This window comes from Salvelinus namaycush, chromosome 33 (assembly GCF_016432855.1).
Source record: "Salvelinus namaycush isolate Seneca chromosome 33, SaNama_1.0, whole genome shotgun sequence".
NCBI lineage: Eukaryota > Metazoa > Chordata > Actinopteri > Salmoniformes > Salmonidae > Salvelinus > Salvelinus namaycush.
Genome location: NC_052339.1, coordinates 26906244 through 26926635, shown reverse-complemented (window position 1 = coordinate 26926635; position 20392 = coordinate 26906244). Strand labels below are relative to the sequence as shown.

At 42.0% G+C, this 20392-nt stretch overlaps 1 protein-coding gene across 10 annotated transcripts in view; it reads right to left on the bottom strand.

The window, feature by feature from the left end:
• The window catches only part of LOC120027597 (lethal(3)malignant brain tumor-like protein 4), a 143127-nt gene that overhangs the window by 77811 nt on the left and 44924 nt on the right, over positions 1-20392 (bottom strand). For all 10 annotated transcript variants that reach the window (XM_038972586.1, XM_038972590.1, XM_038972591.1 and 7 more), the window contains 2 exons: positions 16370-16446; positions 41-126 (listed from right to left, as the gene is read on the bottom strand). In XM_038972586.1, coding sequence (XP_038828514.1) covers positions 41-126; positions 16370-16446 — 163 coding nt within the window. The remainder of the gene's footprint in view (positions 1-40; positions 127-16369; positions 16447-20392) is intronic.

The following is a 20392-nucleotide window of genomic DNA, read 5'->3' as shown; positions in this document are numbered from 1 at the left end:
AAGCTAGCCAGCTGTTCGGTGCCTAGTGCTTACTGCTTACCATACAAAAAGCCTGGCTTGGAACCGCCGTGGAACCATTGTCTTCTAAGTACTCCTCCCACAGGAAATGTTCTGGATTGGGGTGTCCTTGAACATAATCCAAAACACAATCCGATTAAAACCATGGTGAATCGCGCACGCACATGCACACACAAACAACTTCAAAAACTGGGACCATAAACGGCCGTGACAAACTAATTAAAAAGACAAATGAGCTTGAAAACTTAAAATGTGACACACACACACAATCCCCGAGCTGACAAGGTAAAAATCTGCCGTTCTGCCCCTGAACAAGGCAGTTAACCCACTGTTCCTAGGCCGTCATTGTAAATAAGAATTTGTTCTTAACTGGATTTGCCTAGTTAAATAAAAGGTTAAAAAAAATAAACATATCGCCTGGTTGCGGCGGGAAATTATTGTTTAGCTTGCGGAGATTGAGTTGTGGGAGGCTGCCATTAGTGAGTGATTAGTTCTACTGGCCACTGCCTCGATAGTGCCAAATACAGGAGAGGAAAACTAGATTCCATTCTAGTAAAACATCAAGAGAAAATGCATGGGTGCATCTCAATAGACTAAAAGTGGCCCCCTGCTCGCAATATGGCAGATGCATCTGCTACAAGGAATTTCTAACACATTAAGACAAAATATGTTCTGTGCATAGAAGCAGCTGGAAGTCTGGTAGTAGATCTGTTGGTAAAGAGCCTACAGACGGTTCAATACATAAGGTAATGAGCACTTTCACAGATTCTCAGGGCAAGATATAACATAATATTAGTAAGTACACCTGTCTCTTCTTTGACTATAGGAATACGTTCCAGAGCTGCAGTTGTTCACCTGATCTACTTGAGGAAGCATACTGTATGTCAGCAATGCTGAGTCCATACTAAGTTAAAGTAAGGGATTTGGTTTGAACACATTCACATCATATTGATGTTTGATGCAATCAAAGAGAGTCACAGACAACATTGGTGAAAAAAGAAAAATTGTGGCCTGCTGGTGGTCATTTTGCAGGGCTCTGGCAGTGCTCCTCCTTGCACAAAGGCGGAGGTAGCGGTCCTGCTGCTGGGTTGTTGCCCTCCTACGGCCTCCTCCACGTCTCCTGATGTACTGGCCTGTCTCCTGGTAGCGCCTCCATGCTCTGGACACTACGCTGACAGACACAGCAAACCTTCTTGCCACAGCTCGCATTGATGTGCCATCCTGGATGAGCTGCACTACCTGAGCCACTTGTGTGGGTTGTAGACTCCGTCTCATGCTACCACTAGAGTGAAAGCACCGCCAGCATTCAAAAGTGACCAAAACATCAGCCAGGAAGCATAGGAACTGAGAAGTGGTCTGTGGTCACCACCTGCAGAACCACTCCTTTACTGGGGGTGTCTTGCTAATTGCCTATAATTTCCACCTGATGTCTATTCCATTTGCACAACAGCATGTGAAATTTATTGTCAATCAGTGTTGCTTCCTAAGTGGACAGTTTGATTTCACAGAAGTGTGATTGACTTGGAGTTACATTGTGTTGTTTAAAACTTCTTCTGGCTGCAAGCCCGACGTCGGTACACTTATGACAACAGCCAGCTCAAGTGCAGGGCGCGAAATTCAAAATATATATTTTTAAAATATTTAACTTTCACACATTAACAAGTCCAATACAGCATATGAAAGGTACACATCTTGTGAATCCAGCCAACATGTCCGATTTTTAAAATGTTTTACAGCGAAAACACCACGTATATTTATGTTAGCTCACCACCAAATACAAAAAAGGACAGACATTTTTCACAGCACAGGTAGCATGCACAAAGCCAACCTAACTAACCAAGAACCAACCAACAAACAACTTCATCAGATGACAGTCTTATAACATGTTATTCAATAAATCTATGTTTTGTTCGAAAAATTTGCATATTTCAGGTATAAATCATAGTTTACATTGCAGCTACAATCAGAAATTGCACCGAAAGCAGACAGAATAATTACAGACACCAACGCCAAATAACTAAATACTCATCATAAAACATTTCTGAAAAATACATAGTGTACAGTAATTGAAAGACAGGCATCTTGTGATTCCAGACAATATTTCCGATTTATCAAGTGTTTTACAGCGAAAACACAATATAGCGTTATATTAGCTTACCACAATAGCCAAAAACACAAGCCATTTCCCAGTAGCAAAAGTAAGCGATCGTAACAAACAAGCAAAAGATATATAATTTTTGACTAACCTTGATTTTCTTCCTCAGATGACAGTCCTATAATATCAGGTTATACATACACTTATGTTTTGTTCGAAAATGTGCATATTTAGAGCTGAAATCAATGGTTACACATTGTGCTAACTTAGCTACTTTTTCCCACTACGTCCGGATTTTTCCTGACACTTTTTCTGACACACATATTCTGACCAAATAGCTATTCATAAACATAACTAAAAAATAAATGTTGTATAGGAAATGATAGATCCATTAGTTCTTAATGAAATCGCAGTGTTCGAATTCTAAAAATAACTTCATTACGATATGCAGCTTCGGTATAGCTAGAGTACCCAAACGTTGGGCGCCCACGACTAGTTCACATGTACGACAGATATATGAAATAGCATCATAAAATGTTTCTTACTTTTGCTGATCTTTCATCAGAATGTTGGACAAGGTGTCCTTTGTCCAGAACAATCGTTGTTTGGATTTAGAACGGCAACTTTCCCTCTTGATTTAGCACGCGCACTAGCCAAGTGGCACGGATCTCTCCATCGTCAACAAAGTCAGAGAACGGAACACGGCAAAACTCCCGAAAAAATTTCAATAATCTGATTAAACTATATTGAAAAAACATACTTTACGATGATATGGTCACATGTATCAAATAAAATCAAAGCCGGAGATAGTAGTCGTCCATAACGGCAGCTAAACAGAAGGCAATCCCACTGTCCACCTCGCGCTCCCCAGAGTACCGGAAATGAGGGACACGTCATACAAAGAGCTTGTATTCCACTTCAGACCAAGATAAACACTAAATTTCTTCTCTCACAGCCTCTTGACATCCAGGGGAAGGTCTATGAAGTGCACGTAGACTCTTACGTATCATGCCCATTTATAGGCAGGAAGAAGAACAGCCTCGATTTCAGACTTTCCACTTCCTGGTCAGGAAGTTTGTGCCAAATGAGTTCTGTTTGACTCACAGATATAATTCAAACGGTTTTAGAAACTAGAGAGTGTTTTCTATCCAATAGTAATAATAATATGCATATTGTACGAGCAAGAATTGAGTACGAGGCCGTTTGAAATGGGCACCTTTAATCAGAGCTACTCAATACTGCCCCTGCAGCCATAAAAAGTGTTCCCTTTATTTTTTTGAGCAGTGTATATATATATTAGTACCAGTCAAAAGTTTGGACACGCCTACTCATTCAAGTGTTTTTCTTTATTTTTTTACTATTTTCTACATTGTAGAATAATAGTGAAGACATCAAAACTATGAAATAACACATATGGAATCATGTGGTTTCTAGAAAAAGTGTTAAACAAATCAAAATATATTTTTGATTCTTCAAAGTAGCCACCCTTTGCCTTGACAGCTTTGCAACTCTTGGCATTCTCTTAACCAGCTTCACTTGGAATGCTTTTCCAACAATCTTGAAGGAGTTCCCACATATGTTGAGCACTTGTTGGCTGCTTTTCCTTAACTCTGCGGTCAAACTCATCCCAAACCATCTCAATTGGGTTGAGGTCGGGTGATTGTGGAGGCCAGGTCATCTGATGCAGTACTCCATCACTCTCCTTGGTCAAATAGCCCTTACACAGCCTGGAGGTGTATTAGGTCATTGTTCTGTTGACAAACAAATGATAGTCCCACTAAGCGCAAACCAGATGAGATGGCGTATTTGCTGCAGAATGCTGTGGTAGCCATTCTGGTGAAGTGTGTCTTGAATTCTAAATAAAATCAGACAGTGTTGCCAGAAAAGCAACCCCACACCATCACACCACCTCTTCCATGCTTCACGGTGGGAACCACACATGCAGAGACCATCTGTTCACCTACTCTGCGTCTCACAAAGACACGGCAGATGGAACCAAAAATCTAAAATTTGGACTCATCAAACCAAAAGACAGCTCTCCACCGCTGTAATATCCATTGCTCGTGTTTCTTGGCCCAAGCAAGTCTCTTCTTATTATTATTGGTGTCCTTCCAGGAAAAGGGGGATACCTAGTCAGTTGTACAACTGAATGCCTTCAACTGAAATGTGTCTTCCACATTTAACACAACCCCTCAATCAGAAAGGTGCGGCGGGCTGTCTTAAAATCGACATCCACGTCTTCGGCGCCCGGGGAACAGTGGGTTAACTGCCTTGTTCAGGGGCAGAACGACAGATTTTTACCTTGTCAGCCTAAACAATTTGAATTTCTAGCTTTAAGTCTTACAACTAGGTTCTAATTCGAAAGTAACTGGTTCTGCAAGTCTACCGCCCTCCCTTCAAAGAAATGTCTGGTTTTTTAACTAGGAAAGTCAGTTAAGAACAAATTCTTATTTACAATGATGCCCTACCGGGGAACAGTGGGTTCCCTGCCTTGTTCAGGGGCAGAACGACAGATTTTTACCTTGTCAGCTCAGGGATTCAATCCAGCAACCTTTCGGGTTACTGGCCCAACACTTTATCTACTAAGCTACCTGCCGCCCCAGGTAACCTAGTTAACTAGTTGTTAACTAGTCTCACTGACTTAATAGCTTATTTTTCTACTTCTGAGATGCTTGTCATAGGTGACTTTAACCTGTCCTGGGGAACCCAAGACTCAGTCGGTTTAAAGGATTTTTGTAATAACCTAAACCTCCCTCCGTTGATTAACAAACCCACACAACCAAATCTAATTGACTATATCTTTACAAATACGCCAGAGAAATGTGTGGCTAGTGGTGTTTTCTCCCTGGATATTAGTGATCACTTTCTATTGTCGGCATTAGATATGTTTGGACTCCTAAGGCAAAACCATGCATTACTACAAGGAGAAAATGTAAAACAAATTGTGAACAAGCTTTTTTTACCATTGCGATCTTAATGGTATCTTAGATATACCGGATTCTGAAATGGCTCTAAATTCACTTTATTACTGTTTTTAACAACATTGCAGATTAGCATGGCTAAAAGTACTGACTCCGGCTGGGACTGGCAATCCTTCCGAGAATCGAGAAATCTGTGTAAAACTTGTTTGAAAAGCTACATCTGATTATTATGTTAACACTCTAGCTGACTGTACAGGAAATACATATAAATTCTGGAAAACTGTGAAATCTTTAAAGGGTTGCACTTCCTCTACTCTTCCCTTACAAATTAATGTAGAGTCTGGCCCTATTACTGATAACATTGATATCATTAATTAATTTAAATCAACATTTTATTTCTGCAGGCTCTCTCTTGGAAAGAACTCAAAAACCTACACACTATGACAACGTACTGGATGTTCATGGGGGAATTTTACTGAATCATTTAGAAAATGTCCATCAGGGATTTTCCTTTTGGCAATTCACAGACAATTGAGTCCTTGATATGTTGTTGGCATTAGACATTAAGAAATCTACAGGGGCCGACCATTTGGACCCAGGTCTGCTCAAGTGTGCAGCATCCCTCATTGTTGGCTCAATAACCCACATCTTTAATTTAACATGTATACACTACCGTTCAAAAGTTTGGGGTCACTTAGAAATGTCCTTGTTTTCCATGAAAATAGTTGCAAAATTAATAGGAAATAGTCAAAATGTTGACAAGGTTATAAATAATGATTTTTCATTTAAATAATAATTGTATCCTTCAAACTTTGCTTTCGTCAAAGAATCCTCAATTTGCAGCAATTACAGCCTTGCGGACCTTTGGCATTCTAGTTGTCAATTTGTTGAGGTAATCTGAAGAGATTTCACCCCATGCTTCCTGAAGCACCTCCACAAGTTGGATTGGCTTGATGGGCACTTCTTACATACCATACGGTCAAGCTGCTCCTTCAACAGCTCAGGGTTGAGATCTGGTGAATGTGCTGGCCACTCCATTATAGACAGAATACCAGCTGACTGCTTCTTCCCTAAATAGTTATTGCATAGTTTGGAGCTTTACTTTGGGTCATTGTCCTGTTGTAGGAGGAAATTGGCTCCAATTCAGCACCGTCCACGGGGTATGTCATGGCGTTGCAAAATGGAGTGATGGCATTCCTTCTTCAAGATCCCTTTTACCCTTTACAAATCTATCATTTTACCACCACCAAAGCACCCCCAGACCATCACATTGCCTCCACCATGCTTGAGAGATGGCTCCAGCATCTTCTCATTTTTTCTGCATCTCACGAATGTTCTTCTTTGTGTTCCGATCACCTCATACTTGGATTAGTCTGTCCATAACACTTTTTTCCAATCTTCCTCTGTCCAGTGTCCGTGTTCTTTTTGAGGACTTGTGAAGCGTCTGTTTCTCAAACTAGACACTAATGTACTTGTCCTCTTGCTCAGTTGTGCACCAAGGCCTCCCACTCCTCTTTCTATTCTGGTTAGAGACAGTTTGCACTATTCTGTGAAGGGAGTAGTACACAGCGTTGTACGAGATTCAGTTTATTGGCAATTTCTCGCATAGAATAGCCTTCAATTCTCAGAACAACAATACACTGACGTTTTTGTTTCTGGACATTTCGAGCCTGTCATCAAACCCACAAATGCTGATGCTCCAGATACTCAACTAGTCTAAAGGCCAGTTTTATTGCTTCTTTAAAAATCAGCACAATTTTCCAGCTGTGCTAACATAATTGCAAAAGGTTTTTCTAATGATCAAATAGTTAATCCAAGTTTATCATTTTAAAAAGGCTAACAACGTGCCATTGGAACACAGGAGTGATAGTTGCTGATAATGGGCCTCTGTACGCCTACGTAGATATCTCATTATAAAAATAAAAATAAATGTAAAATCAGCCGTTTCCTGCTACAATAGTCATTTACAACATTAACAATGTCTACACTGTATTCCTGATCACTTTGATGTTATTTTAAAAATGGACAAAAAAAAAGTGCTTTTCTTTCAAAAACAAGGACATTTCTAAGTGACCCAAACTTTTGAACGGTAGTGTGTGTGTGTGTGTGTGTGTGTGTGTGTGATATATATAAATAAATAAATAAAATATATTCCTAAAGTGAGGAAATCCGTGCATGTGCTGCCACTACATGAGGTAGTTGATTGTTGTGATGTTGACAACTATCGTCCCATATCAAGGCTTTCTTGTTTAGTTAAGATGTTTGAATCCTTGGTGAATGTGCAACTTCTTTTTCTTCTTTCCTTAAATTTAATAAAATCTGTGAAATTTATTTTGAATGTATATCAATCAGGGTTTAGACAGGGGCACTGTACTATTACTGCAACACACACAAGTTATAAATGATATTGGCAATGCTTTGGATGCTAAAATGAAGTGCCTGCCTATTTCTAGTTTTGTCAAAAGCTTTTGATACAGCTGATCATTCTCTTATAGAGTAAGTTGTCTGTGTTAGGCCTTGGTTCTGATGCCTGTTTATGGTTTCAGAATTATCTTAGTGACAGAACTCAGGCTATTATGATACAGGGTTAAATCCACATTTCTTCAAGTGCTTAAAGGGGTACCCCAGTGTTTGATATTGGGGCCGTTGTTGTTCACATTGTGTATAAATTACATTGGAAATACTGTTCACACCTGTAACATTCATCTCTACTCAGATTACAGTTATTTACTCCTGTGCCTCTTTAGTGCAGCAGGCCATTGGTGACCTTTAGCAGGATGTTGACTCAATCCAAAAATCACTTAATGATCTTAAATGAATGTTAACTGCAAATAAAACCAGGTTCTATGCGGTTCTCTAGGTCTCGTGATGTTGACCCTGAGGACTTGTGTGTTAGCACTTCAAATGGAGCAAGTTTCTCACTGTAAGTACTTGGGTATCTGGATTAATGACAAGTTGTCTTTTGAAACACACATTGAAAACTTGACAAAGAAGCTGAGATCTGATATACACTGCTCAAAAAAATAAAGGGAACACTTAAACAACACAATGTAACTCCAAGTCAATCACACTTCTGTGAAATCAAACTGTCCACTTAGGAAGCAACACTGATTGACAATAAATTTCACATGCTGTTGTGCAAATGGAATAGACAAAAGGTGGAAATTATAGGCAATTAGCAAGACACCCCCAATAAAGGAGTGGTTCTGCAGGTGGTGACCACAGAACACTTCTCAGTTCCTATGCTTCCTGGCTGATGTTTTGGTCACTTTTGAATGCTGGCGGTGCTTTCACTCTAGTGGTAGCATGAGACGGAGTCTACAACCCACACAAGTGGCTCAGGTAGTGCAGTTCATCCAGGATGGCACATCAATGCGAGCTGTGGCAAAAAGGTTTGCTGTGTCTGTCAGCGTAGTGTCCAGAGCATGGAGGCGCTACCAGGAGACAGGCCAGTACATCAGGAGACGTGGAGGAGGCCGTAGGAGGGCAACAACCCAGCAGCAGGACCGCTACCTCCGCCTTTGTGCAAGGAGGTGCACTGCCAGAGCTCTGCAAAATGACCTCCAGCAGGCCACAAATGTGCATGTGTCTGCTCAAACGGTCAGAAACAGACTCCATGAGGGTGGTATGAGGGCCCGACGCCCACAGGTGGGGGTTGTGCTTACAGCCCAACACCGTGCAGGACGTTTGGCATTTGCCAGAGAACACCAAGATTGGCAAATTCGCCACTGGCGCCCTGTGCTCTTCACAGATGAAAGCAGGTTCACACTGAGCACATGAGCACGTGACAGAGTCTGGAGACGCCGTGGAGAACGTTCTGCTGCCTGCAACATCCTCCAGCATGACCGGTTTGGTGGTGGGTCAGTCATGGTGTGGGGTGGCATTTCTTTGTGGGGCCGCACAGCCCTCCATGTGCTCGCCAGAGGTAGCCTGACTGCCATTAGGTACCGAGATGAGATCCTCAGACCCCTTGTGAGACCATATGCTGACATGCACATTTGTGGCCTGCTGGAGGTCATTTTGCAGGGCTCGGGCAGTGCACCTCCTTGCACAAAGGCGGAGGTAGCGGTCCTGCTGCTGGGTTGTTGCCCTCCTACGGCCTCCTCCACGTCTCCTGATGTACTGGCCTGTCTCCTGGTAGCGCCTCCATGCTCTGGACACTACGCTGACAGACACAGCAAACCTTTTTGCCACAGCTCGCATTGATGTGCCATCCTGCATGAACTGCACTACCTGAGCCACTTGTGTGGGTTGTAGACCCCGTCTCATGCTACCACTAGCGTGAAAACACCGCCAGCATTCAAAAGTGACCAAAACATCAGCCAGGAAGCATAGAAACTGAGAAGTGGTCTGTGGTCACCACCTGCAGAACCATTCCTTTATTGGGGGTGTCTTGCTAATTGCCTATAATTTCCACCTTTTGTCTATTCCATTTGCACAACAGCATGTGAAATTTATTGTCAATCAGAGTTGCTTCCTAAATGGACAGTTTGATTTCACAGAAGTGTGATTGACTTGGAGTTACATTGTGCTGTTTAAGTGTTCCCTTTATTTTTTTGAGCAGTGTATATATATATTTTATATATATATAGAAATAAATCCTGCCTCAGTTCTGAAAACAGAAGGAAAATTGTTCAAACAACACTTCTCTCTGTAATAGACTACGGTGATATGATTTATATGCACGTGGTAGCCTCGGTTTTGAAACCATTGGACTCAGTATTCCATTCAGCAATACATTTTATCACCGGGGATGGTTTTAGGACTCATCGTTGTATTCTTTATTCTTCTGTCTGTAAGAAGAGAGCTGCACTCTTATTTATTTACAAAGCAGCCTTTCAGAAACTTCCTCCGCACATTTCTTCATTGATTCATTTATAGACGTACAAATGACCAAACCCGTTCTCAGGGATGGTTAACTCTGGAGATCCCTTTGGTCAGCACAGTATTGGGAAAATCTGCTTTTAGTTTTATTGCCCCTTGTGTGGAACAATACACAGAATTCCTTGCAATGAGATATTAAAATTATTGATTGGAAACTTTTGTTGTTACAGAATGAGATTGCTTTTCTTAAATATGTTTAATGTTGTGTTTTATTTGTGTTTTATTTGTAATGTTTATGCAGGGCTGTTGTGTTTTATTTGTAATGTTTATGCAGGGCTGTTGTGTTTTATTTGTAATGTTTATGCAGGGCTGTTGTGTTTTATTTGTGTTTTATTTGTAATGTTTATGCAGGGCTGTTGTGTTTTATTTGTGTTTTATTTGTCATGTTTATGCAGGGCTGTTGTGTTTTATTTGTAATGTTTATGCAGGGCTGTTGTGTTTTATTTGTAATGTTTATGCAGGGCTGTTGTGTTTTATTTGTAATGTTTATGCAGGGCTGTTGTGTTTTATTTGTAATGTTTATGCAGGGCTGTTGTGTTTTATTTGTAATGTTTATGCAGGGCTGTTGTGTTTTATTAGTGTTTTATTTGTAAACGTACACAGGGCTTTCTTGTTAGAGTTCTCTCATTGAGACTCACCGTTTAAATAAAGGTTCATCAAAAAGTTCTCTGAGCAATTTTTTCCCCGCTTTGTCATTATGGGGCATTTTTGAGTAGATTGAAGTTGAAAATGTTTTTATTTAATACATTTTAGAATAAGGCTGTAACGTAACAAAATCTGGGAAAAGTCAAGGGGTCTGAATACTTTGAATGCACCGTGTATATACAGCACCAGTCAAAAGTTTGGACACACCTACTCATTCAAGGGTTTTTCGTTATTTTTACTATTTTCTACATTGTAGAATAATAGTTACGAATGTCAAAACTATGAAATAACACATATGGAATCATGTAGTAACCAAAAAAAGTGTTAAAGAAATCAAAATATATTTGAGATTCTTCAAAGTAGCCACCCGTTGCCTTGATGAGTTTTGCACACTCTTGGCATTGTGTTTTATTACAAACGATGTAGTTGATGATCCCTGATGTATCCCATAGACTGTTGGTATCTCCCAGCACCACATGTACACCACTAAAACTGCTATAGCTGAGCCAAGGACTATCGTGTCTGATAGGAGTTGAGAGAGCGAGAGAGAGAGAGCTAGCAAAAAGCGAGAGAGAAACCTTATTTCAAATGGTCAATTAATGCTCTCTGCACAAGACATGGATCAAATAGTTAAAATAATGTTTTACCCAACAGCTGTGGTAACAGAAACTATAATCTCTCTCTCCCCCCTCTCCTCCCATTCCCCCTCCTCTCTTCACCCCTCTTTCTCTCGCTCTCCCCATTCGCTGATCTGATGTATGATGACTGTGCTACAGGATCCATTTAACAGCACATCACCACGCTCGCTTTTAACTGGAAAAACACATGCCGTTTTGCAACACACAGGGGAATGTTAGCCGACTGGCACAACCAAGCAGCCTATTAGATTGTAGAACAGGAGAGGGAACGAGGGAGAAGAAAATGGAGACAGAGAAAGAGGAGAGAGAGAGAGCCTAGAGGGTTTTGATATCCTCTCAAATGCTTCAGACTTGGATTCCTCACATTTTTGTCATTTATCAAACGCTCTTATCCAGAGCAAGTTACAGTTAGTGCTTTCATCTTACGATCGCTAGGTGGGACAACCACATATCACAGGAAATATGTAATTTATTGAGGAAAAGTGTATCAGCAAAGTCAGAGCTAGAAAGGAGCGGGTGGATTCAGGTGCTTTCAGAAGATGGGCAGGGTCTGCTGTCCTAGCTTCAGGGGGAAGCTGGTTTCACCATTTGGGTGCCAGGACAGTGAAGAGTTCGGACTGGACTGAGCAGAAGCTGCCCTCCCATAGGGGTGGGAAGGTCAAGAGACCAAAGGTGGCAGAACGGAGTGCTCAGGTTGGGGTGTAGGGTTTGAGCATAGCCTTAAGGAAGGGAGGGCAGTTCCTCTTGCTGCTCTGTTGGCAAGCGCCATGTTCTAGTAGTGGATGTGAGCTTCAACTGGAAGCCAGTGGAGTGTGCAGAGGAGTAGGGTGACATGGGACAACTTGGGAATGTTGACCAGGCGGGCTGCAGCGTTCTGGTTAAGGTTCAGGGGTTTGATGGCACAAGCGGGGAGTCCAGCTAACAGCAATAATCCAGACCAAAGATGACAAGGACCTGCACCGCTTCCTGTGTGAGGTAAGGTTGTACTCAATGGATGGTGTAGAGCATGAACCAGCAGGAGTGAGTCACTGCTTTGATGTTTGCAGAGAACGACAGGGTGTTGTCTAGGGTCGCACAAAGGTTCTTTGCACTCTGGGAGAGCGACACTGTGGAGTTGTCAACCATGATGGAGAGGTCTTTGAGCGGGCAGGCCTTCCCCGGGAGGAAGAAAAGCTCCGTCTTGTTGAGGTTGAGCTTGAGGTGATGGGCCGACATCCAAGCTAAGATATCTGCAAGGCACACAGAGATGCGTGCGTCACCTGGGTGTCAGAAGGGGGGGGGGAGGAGAAAAGTAGTTGAATGTCATCCACATAGCAATGATAGGAGAAACCATGTGAGGATATGACAGAGCCAAGTGACTTGGTGTAAAGAGAGAAGAGGAGAGGGCCTAGAACCGAGCACTAGGGGTACACCAGTAGTGAGAGTACGTGGTGCAGACACAGATCCTCTCCTCGTCACCTGGTAGGAGCGGCCTGCCAGGTAGAACGCAATCCAAGAGTGTGTAGAGCCTGAGTCGCCCAGCCCTGAGAGGGTGCAGAGATCTGATAGTTCACAGTGTCGAAGGCAGAGGATAGATCTTGCAGGATGAGAACAGAGGAAAGAGAGCCAGCTTTGACAGTGCGGAGAGCCTCTGCGTTACAGAGAAGCAAAGTCTCGGTTGAGTGACCCGTCTTGAAGCCTGACTGGTTAGGGTCAAGAAGATCATTCTGAGAGAGATAACGAGAGAGTTGATCAGAGACAGCACACTCAAGTGTTTTGGAAAGAAAAGAAAGGGATACAGGTCTATAGTTTTTAACTTCAGATGAGTCGAGTGTTGGTTTCTTTTGGAGTCAGAGGGGACGCAGCCAGTGCTCAGGGATGAGTTGATGAGGAATTGGAGGAAGGTCTCCAGAGAAGGTCTGGAAAAGGAAGGATAGGGTCGAACGGGCAGGTTGTCGGGCAGCCAGACCTCACTAGCTGCAGGATTTAAAGAGGTCAAGGCATAAGGTAGTTCTGTGTGACTGGGACCAGTGGACTCAATAGGCTGAGTGAATGAAGAACAGATTTCGTCAACCTTCTTTTTAAAGTGGTTGACAAAGTCGCCCACAGAGAGGGAGAAGGGGGGGGGGGGGGGGACTTAGGAGGGAGGAAAAGTGGAAAAGAGATTCCTGGGGCTAGAGGCAGAAGCTTGAAATTTAGAGCGATAGAAAGTGGCTTTAGCAGCAGATACAGAGGAAGAGAAGGTAGAGAGGAGGAAGTGAATGAGAATTGGTCCTCCGGAAGTTAAGTTTTCCTCCATTTTCGCTCAGCTGCCCACAGCGCTGTTCTGTAAGCTCACTATGAGTCACTCAGCCACGGAGCAGGAGGGGAGGGCCGAGCCATAGGATGCGGAAAGGGAGGTGAGTACGGTCGAACATAATCTAGAAGACAGGAGGAAGAAGGATTTAGCAGAAGAGAGAGAGGATAGGATAGAAGAGGAGAGAGTAGTGGGAGAGAGAGAGAGAGCGAGTGAAGATTGCGACGGTGCATGACCATCTGGGTAGGGGCTGAGTGGCTAGGATTGGAGGAGAGGGATACAGAAAAGTAAACCAAGTAGTGATCAGAGACCTGGAGGGGGGTTGCAGTGAGATTAGGGAGGCGAACAGCCTCTACTAAAGATGAGATCAATTGTTTTTCCTGACTTGTGAGTTGGAGGGGACTGGGACGTGTGTTCGTTATGCTTTGCAATACGCTTGTAAATGTTTATGTCGTAAACACAATAAGACATTAAAGCCACACAAAGTGAAATTCTAGACACCTCCTATACCTTTGTCCCATTTAACGTTACCCCGACAACTTTAACATATCATCGTAACTAGCTGCTGACTGCAGATGAGAAACTTTTAAATGATTGACAACATCTAGACTGACAGGAGAGCTGGTTTTATGTAAGTCTAGAGAAGAATGTGAAAATATGAGGCTGGGCTGTCGAAGCGGTCAACGGATCAAACCACTCCAAATCATAAGATTAAAGCAGAGCTCGGGTCTATGTAGCCTATGTACAGTAGCATCAACTGCAAAGGAAGTGAAGGTGAATGCTGACAGGTGCGGTAAATAACATAGGAGTTTCCTAAATGTAAACATTTTTGAATGTCAATTAAATGCTTTAAAATATAACTCATTGTGAAATAACTTAACATTACTAAGTTATGACCACGTTTATGTGCTGTAATGTAGTGTTCCATCATGCTATATCAACAAAAACAACAATTGTGAAGTAAATGACTAATGTTAAGATGTTTTATGCATTGAAGGGCATGTACAGTATACTATGTACTGTATTACTAAAGAACAGCTGTGATTAGGGGCGGAAGGTAGCCTAGTGGTTAGAGTGTTGGGCCAGTAACCGAAAGGCTGCTAGATCTAATCCCCGAGCTGACAAGGTAAAAATCTTTCGCTCTGCCCCTGAACAAGGCAGTTAACCCACTGTTCCTAGGCCGTCATTGTAAATAAGAATTTGTTCTTAACTGACTTGCCTAGTTAAATAAAGGTTAAATAAAAATAAGAATAATTAAGTGCCTCATTTCAGGATCATGCACGTGTCATACATATAACGTATAACTTAAGCCTTGTTCACATTGGCAGTTTGAAGAGACTAAAATCAAATATTTTGGCATAAATCTGATTCGAATGTGTTTTTTCCCTGCAGTCTGAACAGCCAAAAAGCACATGGAATCAGATATTTTAAGACACATTTCAAACCACCTTCGTAGGTCGTTTGAAATCAGATACAAATCTGATTCATGGCCATGCAAGTTGTGTCTAAACGGTCAAATCTGATATTTTTGCCATTGTGGTTTTTACACTGTTATTTGGCATTTCTTCTTGCTTGCTAGGTACTCTGTTAACAGTTTTGACAAGAACATGTGGGAGCTAACTATCTTGTTAATTGTCACAAACAAATGAGTGAATATGCTAGAAAGCTCAACAGCTAGTGGACTGCTGTGGCTGGCTAGCTAGTGGACTGCTGTGGCTGGCTAGCTAGTGGACTGCTGTGGCTAGCTAGCTAGTGGACTGCTGTGGCTAGCTAGCTAGTGGACTGCTGTGGCTAGCTAGCTAGTGGACTGCTGTGGCTGGCTAGCTAGTGGACTGCTGTGGCTGGCTAGCTAGTGGACTGCTCTGGCTGGCTAGCTAGTGGACTGCTCTGGCTAGCTAGCTAGTGGACTGCTCTGGCTAGCTAGCTAGTGGACTGCTCTGGCTAGCTAGCTAGTGGACTGCTCTGGCTAGCTAGCTAGTGGACTGCTCTGGCTAGCTAGCTAGTGGACTGCTGTAGCTAGCTAGCTAGTGGACTGCTGTGGCTAGCTAGCTAGTGGACTGCTGTGGCTAGCTAGCTAGTGGACTGCTGTGGCTTGTCAAAAAGGACTCATTTTGAAAGTTGGATCATCTTATCCTTTGAGGCTTTAAAAGTGTTCTTACCACTTTGATTTTGAAGATTCAAAACTGGGAAATGTCCATGGCAGGCATTATTGTCACCTTAGCTAAGGGCTGGGGCTGGAGAAATGTAACCCAGCGCTAAGGACTGACCATCCATGATGTCAAATGTATAGTTTTAACCATGTTTTGAGCCTATAGTGTTTGTTTACATACATACATACATACATACATACATACTTTGGGTTCTGTTGGGGTACATCAGATGAAATAAGCTCATAAGGCATTTATAAGTAAAATTCTTCAAGAATCAATGGGCATATATAATTAAGTCCAAAAATGGATGCAGCAACTAAGAATTGTAGCTTTAAATAAGTAGGAGGTGGAAGGGGACAATACCAGCAAATTAGAGGGGAAATGAAATTGATTACTCGAGTATTGACGTGGAAGATTACGAGAGTTATGATAATATGTGCGGCAGGTAGCCTAGTGGTTAGAGAGCGTTGGACTAGTAACGAAATGTTGCAAAATCAAATCCCCGAGCTGACAAGGTAAAAATCTACCGTTCTGCCCCTGAACAAGGCAGTTAAACCCACTGATCATAAGTCATTATTGAAAATAAAAATGTGTTCTAAACTGACTTGCCTAGTTAAATAAAAGGTAAAATAAATAAATAAATACAAATAGGCCTTTTTGACAGACATTAGCCACACAGCATCCAAAGTGACTTTCACACAACACATATATACAGTATTGTATCTACTGGGCAATCTACTCACCCTGAGGCGCAGTGAGAGGTCGTCCGTGGTCCTGGCACCAGCCCACTGGGTGGATGTGAGGGCTGCTGGCATCACACCTAAAATGCACATAACACTATAACTCTAAATGTGTTTCTTATTGATTTTGAATTTAATGTAATATTGTTCTTGTCTATTACTGTACTTTGTCATGTATTTGTACGTTTTATGTGGACCCCAGGAAGAGTAGCTGATGGAGGTCCTAACAAAATAAACCAAACACACACCACAGCATACAGTACATTATCTTCCTACATAGACACACTTCCTCAACTAAACACACATGTATTTCAGTCCTCCTGGGGTAGCACATAACAATAACCTCTACATGCAATTTGCAATTAAAATACATGGTTTGTGACCGGGAAAATATTGCAATAGGGCTCCGACGAGAGGTTCTGGGAATGGATTCTCAATCCTTGTAACCCATGCGGTTATTAAATATTAGCGATAGCGATGTTTCTGTGCAACTTTGACGTTCTATTTTCTCCCAAGAATTGCCAAACAATTTGTATGTTGATGTAATGCCCATCGGTTATGAATGTTTCAACTTCTGTGTTGAGAAGTCGTGTTTTTACAGTCGGTTCCTGATTTTAACCCCCTAGTCGATTGACGCACTGGTGCATAATAAAACAAATACAAATAAAAATCACCATCAAAATCTGTCAGTTTAAGCTAGAGATATGTTTAAAAAAAATGTTTTGCATTGGATGCGTCTAAATCCACCGCATCCGCCGATATCGCACTTCTACAAAGGTGGTAGAGCGTTCATAGGGAAGTAGGGGTGCTGCAGCACCCCTTGAAAAAAAAAATCAGCTGTTTTTTTTGTAGAATTAATATTCTTTTAATAGTGCCCTGGGCCTTTACTAGTCCTGTATTAGAGGACCAATATAGCCGTCTGTAGCACGGGCTACATTGTGAGGGTGGAAAGACATGCATCTTTGTTCCAGCTAAACTTGAACAGGACAGTAGGCCTAACTACCTTTAAAAAGCGTGTTTAAAAAAAATAAACGCTTTATCGTCACGAGATAGGTGCAGTGAAATGTGTTGTTCTCATAAAGATCTACGACAGCAGTATTAAACTGAAAGTTAAGGTCATTTCATCAAATTTGAGAGGCTCCCCATGCTTATTAATTGCTCATTCAACATATTGGCTGCTACTTCCATCAATCCCATTTCAACAGTTTTCCTTCCTAACTGTTTTACATTCCCTGAGGTCAACCAGAAATGTTTCCTTGGCCAAATATTCCCAGATTTTCATATATAAAAAAGGCCACACGTGATGCCATACGTTTTTAATCATGTAGGCTACACTGTCCCGCAAAATCATCCTGTTGTCCCACATTTGGGTATTTTAAAATGTGGTCACTCGGTTTGACCTACAAACTATTATGACCACTCTATGGAAAGGGGAGACTCTCACGTTTTGCTCTATGACCCCAACAAGTGCCACTGGACTCGTCTGAAGGTAACCGATACCGGTTTAAAAAATGTATGAAGGTAGATTTGTGCCTACCCAAAAAAAGGGGTTCAATCCGTTTCTCTGGGCTACAGTAACAAAGGCTAAATTCAATATTTTATCAAATACTTGTTTTATATTTTTTTATACCTAAAGGGGTCAAAACATTAAAAATCAAATAGCAGAATGATCCATAGTATGAAGTTCTTAAAACAATTCCATGTCAGCTTAGAAACCACCGCCCCTCCCCCAACGACTTAGACTTTGAAGAATTAAAGAGCACAACTAACCATGAGCGTTTCTACCACCACAGAAACAGACCATGGGTCTGTTCTAAAGTGACTTCTCAGTTAACCCATAGATAAAATCTTGCAAAATTTGAGTGGCCTGCACAGAGCAGTGCCATTGAGTGTTTGCTAACAGATCTCATGGTTTATTTTAGGGCTGTGTCTGATAATTTAGCTAGCTAACAGAAATTGGAAATGCAACACCACACCAACAACCGTCATGTTTCTCAATTTCAAAGGAAAGATTCCATTGGTCACGTGACTTGTATATGCTCTGTGATTGGACAATACAGAGCACAATGCTGTATGGGCTAAGAAGTTTGAACCACGCGACCAGCATGCTGTTGAAATTTGTATGGTAAAAATGAGTGGGTGTGTCAGTTCCGGAACCATAACTGCGAAAAGAGGGGCGGCCCATCTGAGGCCTATTTCACTTACTGTACAGGCCGGCTAGATTAACATCTACCTACATACACATGCAATCACACAACAAGTGCAATTCCATTAGATTTCTGTGTGCTTTGAAATGATACAGCAGCAGTGCGATTCTGCCGAATAGCCCAATCATGTGTTGCACAAAGTGAAGGCTTGCCTGACTGCTGTCCCTTGGGCCCTATAATTTGACCAAGAATCCCACAAATGCTCTTTGGTGAATGTAGCCGGAGTGGCTGAGAGAGTGAATCTGTGTGCGGGGAGTGTGCGTGCGTGTGTGTGTGTGTGTGTGTGTGTGTGAGAATAGTCAATCATGGGTTGCACAGAGTGAACGATTCCCCACTTTGCTGTCCCTTGGGCACTATAATTTCCCCAAGAATTCCATACATGATCTCTGGTGAGTGCAATGGACTGGCAGAGAGTGAATCTGTGCACGTGTGTGTGTACATGCAAGTGTGTTGTGCCTGTGTGTAAGTTAAACTGTGAGTGTAGGTGTACATGTGGGTGCATGTGAATGCAATGAGCTGTGGCAACCCATGCTTTCTGTGAGGCAAGGAGACTAGGAGATTCTCCTCTTGGAAAGTCTCAGTAAGACATGAAAAAAGGAGGGAAAAAGAACATATAAAATAACCACTGCAAAATATCTCAGCCAGGCAGCTCTGAGAACAAAACAGAGAAGACTGTCAGTTCTCCTCTTCAACTATTACATCATATCTAGTTACACGACTTCTGTTTTTCTCCCACATCAAGCTTTCACTGGATTAATTGGGCCATGTGTCACATGCTATGTAAATCAAACTCCTCTTAACAATAAGCGTGTAAAGCATCACTGATGTCAGTACTCGAGAGACAGAGAGACAGAGAGAGAGAGAGAGACAGAGAGAGAGAGACAGAGAGAGAGAGACAGAGAGAGAGAGACAGAGAGAGAGAGAGAGAGAGACAGAGAGAGAGAGACAGAGAGACAGAGAGAGATGCAGAATTGAAGATCATACATGTACACACCCTTTACTGTTGATCTATACGTCACTCTTTATGTAACAAAGCTACGTATATGCACTGTGCACAAAATATTCCATGCTCTATGACAGACTGAAGACTGAATCTACGTGAAAGCTAGGGTCCCTTATTGATGTCAGTTGTTAAATCTACTTAAAATCAGTGTAGATGAAGGGGAGGAGACAGGTTAAAGAAGGAATTTTAAGTCTTGAGATAACTGAGACATGGATTGTGTATGTGTGCCACTCAGAGGGTGAATGGGAAAGACAAAATATTTAAGTGCCTTTGAACAGAGTATGGTAGTAGGTGCCAGGCGCACCAGCTTGTGTCAAGAACTGCAACGCTGCTGGGTTTTCACGCTCAACAGTTTCCCGTGTGTATCAAGAATGGTCCACGACCCAAAGGACATCCAGCCAACTTGACAACTATGGGAAGCATTAGAGTCAACATGGGCCAGCATTCCTGTGGAACGATTTCGACACCTTGTAGAGTCCATGCTCCGATAAATTGAGGCTGTTCTGAGGGCAAAAGGGGGGGTGCAACTCAATATTAGGAAGGTTTTCTTAATGTTTTGTACACTCATATATATATATATACACACATATACATACATACACATACACACACACACACACACACAATAGTACATCAGTTACAAAACAACATTAAGGTGTAGTCTATCAATTACTGACACTAAACATCAGTAAACATATGTTGATCGCATGTCTCATCTGGCTAGAACTTGATGAAAACACCTTCTCAACCTCAGTTTTGATTTCCACAACGGACTTAGTTTAACAGTCAAGGTAGAAACAAGGAAGCCAATATACA